We start from the raw sequence: 13,272 nt of genomic DNA on the forward strand, positions 1-13,272 counted from the left end.
TTATTCAATAAGGTATTGTTAGAAAGATGTATGAGCAATAAAATAAGTTTTGCACAAACTAGGGTTGTCTAGAAAACCTACAAGCAATTTATTACATATTGGTCAAATCATTTTATCTCTATTTAGTAAAATTCGAAGGATCAATTGAAATAAATATTTGGATAAGTATTTATCATTTAAATCATTCAATAGAGTATAAAGGAAAGATGTAAGAGTTAGTTTCCATAAAAGAGATTGAGATTATGTTTGATTTAAAGTTTTGTACACAATACTATAATTGAAATAAAATAAATAGGTCAGATAATTTTATCTTTGTGTAGTAGAATTTAAAAGAGCAATTAAAATAAACATTTGAATAGGTATTCATACTTCAAATCATTCAAATCAAAGTTTGCAATACCATACCGTATTAGTGTTTCGAGGTTGGTTCGATACGGTACGATACTAGTATATCGAGCGGTACACCAAGATTTATCGAGCGGTTTCCTTTTAGCACTGTACACTTATAATGTATTACTGTAACATTGTAGCATGGATCATTCGGTAGCGGACGGTCCATGTACCGATATATCGTTGGACCAGTACGTACTGCCCGTACCGAACGGTACCATTTGAAATTACATACCATGATTCAAATAAGATATTAAAAAAATCAAAAAAATTAATTAAAAAAAATATTTTCTCAAATTAAAATTTTGTATAAAATATTTAAGTTAATATAAGACAGATAAATACACACATACATATATAAATAAATAAATAAAAAATATATATATATAATAAAATCACTATAAAGATTATTTGAAAACATTGTATATAATCTATAGACTTATAACTTTGATCAAACTAACTACAAGCCTAAAAATATAATATTATAATAATGATAATAAAAACTGATATGATGTAATTTATAATATTTTTTAATAATATTTTCAATACATCAATAAAATACTGTAAATATTATCGAAAACTATTATAAATGAGCCAAATGAAAACATGTAACATTTGAAAACTTATAAAAAATAAAAAAAATTGAAGGAAACACTTTTGAGAGGTATTTTGAATATTAAAAAAAACCCTATATATATATATATTTATAAACCCAAAATAAAGGCCTAAGAATTCATCGAGTCAAGATTCATATCTATCTATTTCAACAAATTCATGGATTTCACCAAACATTGAACACAATGGTTTTTGGATTAGTCCATTATCTGAGGTTAACATTTGTCATATATTTTTTTCTTTTTGATTATACATAAATAATTCACGTCTATTTAAGTCTGATGTCACGTAAGATTATTCCTTGCGTTAGAGGTGAGTTGATTCGAGTAATAATAAATATAACATCCTTTCTTGCAATGTTTGATCCCATTAAATGATAACTAACTTGCTGTTGTAGTTTCCACGATTTAGGAGAAGCAGAGCATTTATATTGCATGACCTTCTTTCCATTTATGTCTTCCACCATATGAGCATATAATTCACTCTTCACCTGATGACTAATTATTATTATTATTATCATTGGCATAAGTTTTTAGAACACGGAGAATTTGATATGGTAAAAGTGAAAAATTAAGCCATCATCAATAAAGAGGAACGGAAGCCATTTGTCATATTGGTACATAAAAATTGTAGCAAAACAAAAAAAACCAATCATATGTTATTGTTATTATCCTTATTAAGCTATAATCATCGATTACATTGACAACATTAAGAATCAATTTACTATCATTGTTGTCATGTCATTTAAGAAATTTAATAGTAAGGTGTTGATATCAGATCCCCTCTTACCACTGAATTTTATAATTTACAATTTGATATGACTTGGAAATTCTTACCCATAGTTGTCATGTCATTATTTATAAGAAATATAAGATGCACGATATATAATAATATTTTTTGTAAAGCAAAATATATTTTCTCCGTTATTTAAGATATTGGGTAACATAAATAAGCCGACCTATACATTTTTTTATGGAATTAACTCATTCTTTTTTATCGGTAAATAATTTAAAAAAAAATGAGAAAGAATATTTTATTATAATACAAAAAAATGACTAGAAATTAAAACTTTGAGTATACTATACCGAAGTATACATAACTTTGAGAATATATTTTTCTCACGGTATACTGAAGTATACCGTGAGAAAAATATATTTTGAACGTTGATATTTTAATTTTATGCAGGATGCATTTTCTTGGGACATTAGATTTAGAAATTAGAATGAAGATAAAAAAACTTACTTCTGAGATCATATTTTAAATATATTTATTTTATTTTTTATATGAATCATAAAGTTTTTCCCCCTTCTCTTGCAATTAAAAAAAAATTATCTTTTACAAAAAAAAGAGGAAAAATTAGGATAATGTACTTTGGAGACCGGATCGGGTCCGATCTGATCGGATGCGGATAGACTACTGGCAGATTTGGTTCGACGTTTTGCAAGACCGAGTTAAAGATTTCGACACCCGGTCGAAATTTAAATTGAGCCGGACCTCCATGTGGCCCAGCCCGGTCGTATCGCCTTAAGTAGCCTCACTCCGTCCGACCCGAAAGGTCAGGGAAGGCGTTCCAATAACTCGAGCGCCGCCTCGGAGCCTTCTTCGTCCCTGCCGTGACAGTCTCCGCAGGCGGCCGTAGGCGACGCCTCTTCTCCTGCTCTCTGGTTCCGTCTCGGTGGTCGATTGAGAGCGAGGCGGACGAGTGTTCGAGGGCCCAATGACCACTCGAATTACTCCCGGAGTGGGAGCCAACCTCCTCGGCCAGCACTCCGCGGAGAGGAATCAGGAAGCCACAACCTATGTGGGAAACCTAGACCCGCAGGTGCTCCTCGCCGCTTTCTCTCTTCTCTTCTTCCCCATTTTCAGCTGTGGGTCTTGATCCCTTAATCTAGGGTTTTTAAAGAAACCCTCCCCCTTCTGTTGTTTTGTTATATTGATGAATTAGCGAGCTATATGCTGCATGTATTCACATTTTTGCTGTTATTTGCAGGTTTCGGAGGAGTTGTTATGGGAATTATTTGTCCAAGCTGGCCCAGTTGGTAATTCACAAGCCTGTTGATGTTTCTTGGTCTTCGCGGTCGAATGCGATTTCCAATATCGTTCTCCTACAACCGTCGTCGTTATTTCATTGTTTTTTCTCTCTGCGATAACAACTCATATATGCTTGCTGAAATCACCCTACTTGACGATAAAAAAATGCATGCACATAGAATTCTTGCATGACCTACCGGTCGCTGCTGGCATAATATCTTACAAATCATGAACTGGCTAACTCTTTTGAATTTGTCAAGACCCATGCCTTTCTGTTTTCTTATTCTAGTTTGTGAGGTAGTCAGTAAAAGGTAAAATTCAACTTGTAAAGCTTCTTGAATATTAGCAACAATGCATGGACTTTTGTTATTGTCTTGGTTATTCTTGCCCTGTATTGGTGATGAACAGTTTACATTATATTACATATTATTCTACAAGTCCATATTTTATCTTGGGATGTTAGCTACATCATAGGTTCTTTCATGCATATATTTACTTGATGAATCTGTTTGTTGGATAATCATCACCTAAAATGTTAGAAGAGGATATAATGAGGGAAAACTATTTAAGATGGTTCATGCACGTGCTAAGGAATTCTAGTTAGAAGAGGTCAGACAATTAAATATATTAGTGTAAGGAGAGTTAGATAGAGACCTAAGAAGATTTTATCAGAAATTATAATTAAGATTTAGATTCTTTTAATTTAACGAAGGATGCTGCTTTATACAGAGCTTGATGTTGTCGTTGTTGTAGGATAGTAGAGATTGACCTTCAATCTTCCCTCTTCTCCTCTTCCTCTTCCCTTATGACTATCTTTTCAGAGAATTAGTGCTTGGGGGGTGAACCATCCAATACATTTCCTAGCAGGAAGAGGTAACTGAATTGGTTAACAATATATTGAACAAGTTTGAGAGTAGGATAAGGGATATTTTCTAGATTTATTAGCTTGAAGGCTTCTACTAGTATATGTTCAAATTACAAATACTGTGACACATACCCTAGTTGTCTTGTGGCCATCTGTTAGATCTTCTTATGTCATGTTCCTAGTGCAAGTTAAACATTATAATCATTTTCCTTCGAGTAGTCAAGACATAATATTCATTTAGACTCGAGTATGATAGACCTCCAAGTAGTCAATGTAGATAAAAATGACTAATAAACGTTTGTTTTTTTATTTGTTCTGTTTTTGAGATCCTATAAGCATGTGAACAATTCTTTCTTTTTGGCTTCCTTGACGTTTGTGCTACTGATGTCTGTGTGGTACTATACAATTAAAGTTGTTCTTTCCTGTTTATGCTTCCACAACTAATTAGTTTGTATGTGGACCCTATTGATATAGCATGGCAAGGTAATGCAGGATTAATAGAGATATGAATGGGAATCAAGGCATTTGGTAATACTTCTATTTTCATGACCTATGCAACAATACATTCATATTTATAATTTAAGATATGAAAATCAGGATCGGATTGGATTGGCCAAATGTGACTTTCAGCTCAGGATTGTTCTATACTTGGTCAAGATCTTTTGATCCTTGACTAGGGATTTCCCAACCATAAACAATTGGGGATATCATGGCATCCAGTCATCTTGGTGTAAAAGATCAGCTAAGTTATTTTAATCTCGTGGGCTTTAATACCTCGAGGGTTTTTATGTTTGACAGAGGATCTTAAGCAAATGAAGGATATCCTTTAGATCTGATGCAGCCCACCTTTCAGATCTGATTTAATTATCTTCATAATAGACATGACATTTAGTTCTATTAGTTTAGGATTAAAATTTCTGATTGATAATATTGAGTTATTGCCTTATTTAAGTTGATTTTCCAAGAGCAGTATGACAAAATTTTGAGTCCTTTTTAAACATTGCACAGGTGTCTCTGGTGGATACTAGTTTTTCTGTTATTTGACTTAATATATGTTCTAAATTGGGGAGAAAGTAGCTGAATTATTTTTTAGTAAAGTAATTCAGTTTTCATTTTTTTTATTATTCCTAGAGTATTACAACGGTAATTCTGCTCATGTTAATCTATATCCTATTATGCTGATATGCTGAGTATTTGAGTCCTTATTTCTTTTCCTAAGAGTCTCACAATCAATAGGAATTTAGATATATATCCCTTACAAATTGAGCATTTGAGTATATCTCCTTATTCTGTTATTTTCCTAAGAGTCTTCTTCAACCACTTGAAATTGAGTTGAAAGTGAGCTTACTTGAAGTTACTCCAAGTCCTATTCTTCTTCTCTTTAGGTGTTTCCTATTTTCACTTCTTCTTTCATATGCTGAGTTCTTTGAAATGTCAAGTTATCAGTGATTTTCTGTCCAAATCAGTCCTAAACTGATTAAGATAGCGTCCATGTGACTTCTCAGGGAGGTTACACCAATATTCTTCTAGGTTTTTCTGGTGGTATGTGGAGTTGTAGACTATTAATTTTCTACTAAAGCTTAAACATAATGATGATAATCTCAAATCTGACTTTGTTTGGCAGTTAATGTATATGTTCCAAAAGATAGAGTTACAAATCTTCACCAAGGATATGGCTTTGTGGAGTTTCGGAGCGAAGAAGATGCGGATTATGTTAGTAAACATTCTTGTCTTTCGTGCTTGATTTTCTTATATTTTTTGTTGATCACTTTGCTGTGCATTGGCCATTTTTCTTTCCAGTAATTTTCACCTTTTTTGGTGCTGTTCTTTTGCAGGCTATTAAGATCTTGAACATGATTAAACTTTATGGAAAGCCGATACGTGTAAACAAGGTTCTCTTCTATTTGATATTCCTTTTACCTTTTCTGAAGCACTACTAATTTTTATCTTTATGTTCTACAACTTTAACACTAAGTAGCATTGTTAGGTTTAATGCAATAACCTTACTTCACAATATGTTGGTATCTGAAATTAAAGTCATGCTGTCATGGTTGCTTTGATTATGAATTCTGGTTTAGGTTTTGTCATGGTAATAACAGGGCTAATTGCCATTAGCACGTAATTGCAAGTTTTACAAGGGCTAATTGAGGTAGGTAGCAGAAGAATTTGGATGTTGTATTGATTTCTGATATAAATACATGCTACAGGTTCAAATTGAAGCCAAACAGTAGAACAGTGAAATTATTGGAATGTATTAATGCAGCAACATGCTTTCCTTACAGAACATGCCAAGTTAAGCAGCTTGATTCTGCAGATGGCAAATTGAATCAATTTTTTAGTGCCTCCGATCATGAAAAGATTTGACATGGAGAATTTTTACAGTTTTCTGCAGTTATGAGTTAAACAATTTTCTCTCATGTGTTTTAGAAACAAATCATAAAATGGAACAACCTATTTGCTTCCGATGATTAAATTTCACACTACTTTTATAACATCCATTTCATTCTCTTATTTTATTTTTAGCAAATCATGTTTCTCTGACCATCACCAATGTCTAAGCAATTGTCTTTATGAATTTAACAGTTATTCAGTTTTTATGAACTATCTGATATTTATGTCTTTTTTACTTGCATTATTCTTTTATTGCTTTCACCATAAAAACTATGCTTGCTTCATTGTGAAACATGAATTTTGCAAAATGCTTGCCATGTCAATATCGGACACCAGTAGGTGTTGGATACTTCTTAACATGTGCCGGGAATTTCAAACGTAAAGGACAGCTCCACCATCTACTCCTTTTTTTGTTAAGCATATTGCAGGACAATGAGATCATCTAAATAAGCCATAAAGGCATGTCAAATATTGACTAAATGTATCTAATTTCAATGCTTGTCTTACATTTTGTGTACTTGGTGGTTAGTGTACATCAATGCCATGTCTGACAACCATAGATTTTAATATTGTTCAAAGTTTATAAATCATAATCAAATGTAAAACATATATGTGTCGTAGACATGCCCATGCTGTCTCATGTCTTGTGTCCTTTTATGAAATTTGCTATGCCAATGTGTCCATGTCACATGTTGGTATCCATGATTCAGTCTTTTGGTGTATGTGTTGCGTCAGATCCTTTATCTGGTTGTTCTTTTACAAAGCTTGAAGTTGCTCATGTCCTTGTTGATCATAATAAATAAGTTTATAGAGAAAGCAGTTGTTGATGAGGTTATTATGAAGGATTTGTTACAAAATCAGTGTGATCAAGGTGTGTAAAGAGGTGTCTAAATGAGGATTGAATTTTGCAGTTCTCCTTAAACAGGGCTCATGGCATTTATTAATAGCAAAATTTAAGCATGCCTTGTGGATTTCTTTACAAAAGACTCAATTTTTAAAAGGCTCCTTTGTGATGTTACATCTGCTTTATCTGTTTGTCCTTAATTATTAATCATGAAATCTATGTCGCAAGGGATTAAAGCATTATTTTGTAAAATTTATAAATTTCCCATTCTTTAAGAAAAAGGAAAGATACCATCTTTATGTTTTACTGCAAGGACTAAATTAAACAAATGATTTTCTTTCACATATTAGTTTCACTTTTTTTTTCTTTCTTTCTTTATTTGCTTCTTTGCATTGTCACTTTTTTGTCTTGAGTACTTTATCTTCAACCACCTTTGTGTTAGTTCATTTCACATTTTACATAACAATCTATACTTTGAGATGATTAGTCCTTTTTCCTCCGTCATTTAGATGTTATTGAATGATAATTTATCTTAATATTACACTTATATCATGTTCCGTAATTATTTTTTCTAAGTACTATTTAGATGTTATTACAGAAAAAAAATTTCTGTGCCGAACTGTACTTACACCTCACCTTGCACCTCACATAGGGTCCAAGAGATGTTGGCATATTAATGTTTACAAATAATTCTTCAAGAACTTTTTAAAGATCTTATTGTTCTTCCTCTATTATTAAGTCTCAAGTTGTTGGTCTGATTTTTTATTTTTCCTCTATGAAGATCTTTCCTTTGAAACAGTTGGTTACACAAATATTTTCTAAAAGCATATGATTTTTGTCAATCAACCTACTGATCATTAATTCTTTTGCCTATTTTAGGCTTCTCAAGACAAGAAGAGCTTGGATGTAGGGGCAAACCTTTTTGTTGGTAATCTTGACCCGGTAAAGTCTTTTTCCTTCTATTAGCTGTATCTGTCATTTTTAATGTGGAATATATGATTTTTACTTCATGTGTCTGCTGCAGGATGTAGATGAGAAGCTTCTCTATGATACATTCAGTGCATTTGGTGTTATTGTAACAAATCCGAAGGTAATAATTTAAATTGTTCTCTTTGAACTCTTTGAATTATTACTGCAGCTTACTGTAAATGTAGTATGGGAAATACAAGGCTGCATGACTATCCTCACACAATATCATCCTTTCATTTACTTTCATTGTTTTCAAATATCATTCTTTGAGCATAACTTGAAAAATCTTCTATTAATTGATAATTTTATTCTGTTAAAAGTGAAACATTTTCACTTCAAGGATAAGCTTGTTTTCAAGAGATTTTTCATATAGTTAATTTGATATGTCATGAACATAAATTTCATTGTTTATAAAGTATGTTGTTTCTATCTGATGATTTCTTGTTTCTTTTCATGGTTAAGTGTTGTCTGTTTGTAATTTAATAGTTTCATAACTTGTGTTGGAGTTTTATTAGGTGAGTTAAGCTGGGTCTAGATGTAGAATGAAAATCTAGGCTAATAAATATATGAACATATGCTGTGAAACCATTAGTGTTTTTAAAAGCGCTAGGCTCTAAAAGATGTCAAGGTCCTAAAACATCCGAGGTGCTAGGTGTTTGCCTGAACGAAGTGAGATGCCCTAGAATATGAAAATATAAAGTATATATATTATGTTGATAAATATGATTATAGAAATAAAATTGTCATATCAAATTGAAATCATAGAGTACCAAATCATATTGTTCATCTTCAAATAACAAAACTGTCAAAGCAATTCTAAACAGGGATTAACCAGTGCTAAACAGTTCCAAACAAGGATGAACTAGTGCTAAACAATTTTAAAGAGGGATTGAGAACAATTCTAAAGAGGGATTAACCAGTGCTAAACAACTTTAAAGAGGCACTGAGAAGAGGAGTAATCGGCCTATGGAGGAAGATGGAGATGGAGACGGTGGTGACGAAGTGTCACGAACGGTCATTGCGCACCCGCAACAACTCCGTTCAATGAACCGTTCGTCGCTCTCATCTACATGTACAGCTACTTGGCAGCCTGTTTTGTCTTGATTTTGAGTCATTTTGCTTGTAAAAATGTAAGTTCGAACAAGTTGCAGCGCTACAAAGCGACCACTCACCGAACCGAGCAAAACAGCCCCAAAACAGCTCCGTTTTCGTGTGTCGCGGGCTGTTTTCTGCAGCCCGCCTTCGCCCACCAAAATGTCAGCCATCTCAGCCCCTTTGAACCCCCCGGGTGGCACAGGGCTGGATGGGGCTTCGGTATAGTGTCGGGCGTTGAACAACCTTTCGTAAATTCGCATGTTACCTTGACGGGAACTTGTTGTCGTGCCCGGCACCCGGTGAGCAGCTGTTTGTGGACTTGCAGCTGTTCGTTCAACCCTCTAAAGTCCTTGTTTGTCCCCTCTCCCTCTTTTCTCTTGTGCACGCAAGGTGCTCGCTGAATTGCTTGTAAAGCTTCCTCTCTTTTCGCGAGACGTCGGGACTTGTTTGTCGCTCGTTCTTTCGAACTAATCAACTTTCTCTTTTACAGGTCCTTTGGGACCTGTGAGAGGTTGCAAGTGGGCTGATCTTTGCGGAGCAATATCGCAAGGGCGAAGCGCGACTTAGGCAACGCAAGCTAAGTTCGCATCTTTGCCGCAAGGGTGCCTCGCGACTTAGGCAATGCAAGCTAAGTTCACGTCTTGGTCGCAAGGGTGCCTCATGCCTTAGGCAATTCCAGCTAAGGCCGTGACAGGAGGTAGCTTCGGACGAAGGTGTCGGCGACCGAGGGAGTTGCGCACGAAGGCAGCAACGACGGACGTAGGGTTTAGGTTTTAAAGTTGGGTTTGGTGTGCGGGGGTGGGGGGTTGTGGTTTAGTGTTAGGGCTCTTCTCTTTAGTTGGTTTGATTGAACCAACTTGAAAGATGGGTCAGGCGCGTGAGGGTGGGGGTGTGTGGTTTAGTGTTAAGGCTCTTCTCTCTAGTTAGTCTGATCGAACCAACTTGCCTATTCAATTGAACTAGGCACAAGCACAAGCCACCTTCACTTGGGCGCTCGCTCAAGGCATCCGGTCCTTGGGCTTAGGTGAGAGCCTAAGTAATGCTTCAATGAAGCGCGTCACTCAGAAGTTGTGTGAGGCGCTCAGGCCTTGTCTCACCTCGCCGGGCACCTATTAAAAACACTAGCCAGCAGTTCGAATGTCTCTCATGAATCACACATGGCAAAAAAATTATTATACTTAAAATTTTGCACTTTTTGATGGTATGGCATCAACCAAGTGTTTGGAAGTGTCTTAATAATATATGAACCTAAATAGCAGTCTCTAAGTTGATCAGTACATCCATTCCTCTCACTATGCATCTGGGATGTGTATACTCATGCAGTTGGACATTGAATTAAACTGCTAGCCAACTATGTTGGTAAGTGGTAGCATTAAGGGAATATTTCCTTCCGAGATCTAATATGAACCACCCAAAGGTTCTTAAACTGGGATGTGTATACTCATGCAGTTGGACATTGTGAAAATTAAACTGCTAGCCAACTATGTTGGTAAGTGGTACATTAAGGGAATATTTCCTTCCGAGATCTAATATGAACCACCCAAAGATTCTTACGTAATGTTTATGCAGTTTGCCTAAACTATCTTGCTGATACCACCCAGGACTTCTTCTCTGAAGCATCAGTTATCTGCAAAACTAAAATAATGTGTATTTTCTGTTGAAGCATTTTTTTTAATGTATTTTATTTGGTTCAGCATTTACCTTTTGTGAAAAGACATGTATGTCGCATATTCTATCATTTACGGTGTTAATCAACTGTCACTATTTATGGATCCTGTTTACAATTACATGTACCTGCTACATGTATGTCACTGTCACCTTTCAAATTTATATGCATTTTTTAGATAATGCGTGACCCTGAGACTGGGAACTCTCGAGGCTTTGGTTTTGTTAGCTATGATTCCTTCGAGGCATCTGATGCAGCAATAGAGGTACTACTGTCTAATTTACTTGATACTTTTTATCAATTTGGAGAACATTTTAGTTATATATGCATAGTTCATGGTCTAATTTGATTTCTTTGTTGGATGTGCATTGCATATATCCAGTCCATGAATGGTCAGTATCTTTGTAACCGTCAAATCACTGTTTCATATGCATATAAGAAGGATACCAAAGGAGAACGCCATGGCACCCCAGCAGGTATCTTTTTGTTCTAACCTTCTTGTACCATATTCTTTTATTTTTCAGGACTTGACTAGGCTGCAATTTGGGTTGTTGGCTCAAGTCCAGCCCATTCAAAACTTGAGAAAGAAGCCTGGTGGCAATTTAAAAATGTATTGAGCTTGGCTTGGAAAAGCCTGACGATCTCAATTTGGGCATATCAGCGCTGAGCCTCAACCTAACTTAACCCCCACCCTGGTTAGGTTGTTGGAAACCCTGAGTCAATCAACCCAACCTGACCTGATCTGAAACATCTAAATTTGGGTCATAACGCGAGGCCTGATTTTATTGGTTTGGTCGGTTCAGGTCATGGGCTTGTAGTCCAGACACCAGATTGAGCATGTGTTTATGCGCAAATGGCCTGAGTTTTAGCCCTAGCTTTGACATATTGGTGTAACTTATCCATGCCCATTCATCATATTCTTAACAGTGTTATCATCAGTTGCTATTGACCTGTGCTTTTTAATCTGACTCCATGCCTTTCCTAGTACTAAGATGTTGAACTATGGACATTTCAAATTGTAATATTTTGGGCTTAATGGGTTATTATGAAATAAGTTCATGGTTTGGTTTATTCTGACTCCCCATTCAATAATTTTTTTTTTTTTTGAACGGTATTCTGTATGACCTGATATTATTTATACTGTTTCAGTCAGGTTATTCTTGTTGCTTATTTTTTTTTTTTTTTGTGATTTATGCAGAGCGAGTTCTAGCAGCTAGCAACCCAGGAACTCAGAGGATCAGACCACATACCTTGTTCGCAAGTGGACCACCAACGCTCCCTAATGGCCCCCAGGCAAATGGATCAGTTCCCCCAGCAATCCCTCCCAGGCCATTCGCCAATGGACCACTACCACCAGCTCCACTTCCAGCAGTACGCCCCCCATCGATGCCAGTTGGACAATTTCCTCCCCCGATGCAGTGGCCTGCCCACCCCCAACCTGGACAAGGCCTTCCACAACCTGTGATGCCTCCACCACCGCTCCAACAGTTCAGGCCTCCAGCAAACTTGCCACCACCTCCACCCACAGGTATGATGAGGCCGCCACCACCACCACCTTCTGGGATGGGTGTTCCACCACCTGCTCTATGGAGACCACCTCCACCACCTCAGCAGATGGCTGGAAGGCCCATGCCTCCACCTCCGATGCCCATGCCACCAAATATGATGCCAAATGGCTCGGCTCCATGACATCACACAGGTTCTATAAGTTTCATTTGTCCTGATAATTCTGTGGAATCTCTTAAAACTTATGTGCACTAACTGTGGATCAGAAAATCTAGTGACTGATATGTCTTTTGGTTGTGTACTACTCTTTTAAGTATTGCACTGACTTACATTGTATAGCCGGGTGATATGACATCTTGGTGAGTAGATTTTGTTTATGATTGTAAAAGAGTTTTGAGTGTCAGAAATGCTGTGTAGACGGTGTATGAAATCTGGCTAAATCGTTGTCAACTTTGCTGTGGATTTCTTCGTATATTATAATATATCCGATCACTATTTCTGAAAAACTAGCTGTAATGTTATTTTAGCTGCCTTCGTGTTTGGATCCAATAAGAGTTATCACATTACCCATGTGGCATTGCAATCGCTAAATAGGGGAATGGGATTGGTCCGGTAGACGGCATCCATGGAAAGCCCCACTTTGGGGATGCTTAAAAAGGTTTCCAGGTTTTTTTATGAATCGAGTGAAAGTTGGAGAGTTGATTGTCTATAATTTTAATTATCTTTGTTGTCTTAATAGAAGGGTAGCTTTTAGCGTCTGCCTACTTGAAGTGACAGTCGCGGAAACATCAAAAAAAGAAAGTTAAGTCGCTCACAAATTTCTCTTTTGTTTAGGTTTACCATCAGAGCAAGCCATTTTCATGGAAACACCATCAATTATATTTATATTTTGATAAGTGG

General features: G+C 35.9%; 1 protein-coding gene across 1 annotated transcript; it reads left to right on the forward strand.

Moving 5' to 3' along the window:
- The first annotated feature begins 2,550 nt into the window (after nucleotides 1–2,550).
- LOC135638793 (uncharacterized) lies at nucleotides 2,551–12,834 on the forward strand. The gene is made up of 9 exons (XM_065152203.1): nucleotides 2,551–2,827; nucleotides 2,996–3,044; nucleotides 5,526–5,614; nucleotides 5,737–5,793; nucleotides 8,016–8,078; nucleotides 8,161–8,226; nucleotides 11,045–11,131; nucleotides 11,249–11,342; nucleotides 12,065–12,834. The coding sequence occupies exons 1-9, from the start codon at nucleotides 2,723–2,725 to the stop codon at nucleotides 12,553–12,555; spliced, it is 1,101 nt and encodes a 366-aa protein (XP_065008275.1). The 5' UTR covers nucleotides 2,551–2,722; the 3' UTR covers nucleotides 12,556–12,834.
- The last annotated feature ends 438 nt before the right edge of the window (nucleotides 12,835–13,272 follow it).

The sequence above is a fragment of the Musa acuminata genome, chromosome BXJ3-5 (genome assembly GCF_036884655.1).
Source record: "Musa acuminata AAA Group cultivar baxijiao chromosome BXJ3-5, Cavendish_Baxijiao_AAA, whole genome shotgun sequence".
Classification (NCBI taxonomy): domain Eukaryota; kingdom Viridiplantae; phylum Streptophyta; class Magnoliopsida; order Zingiberales; family Musaceae; genus Musa; species Musa acuminata.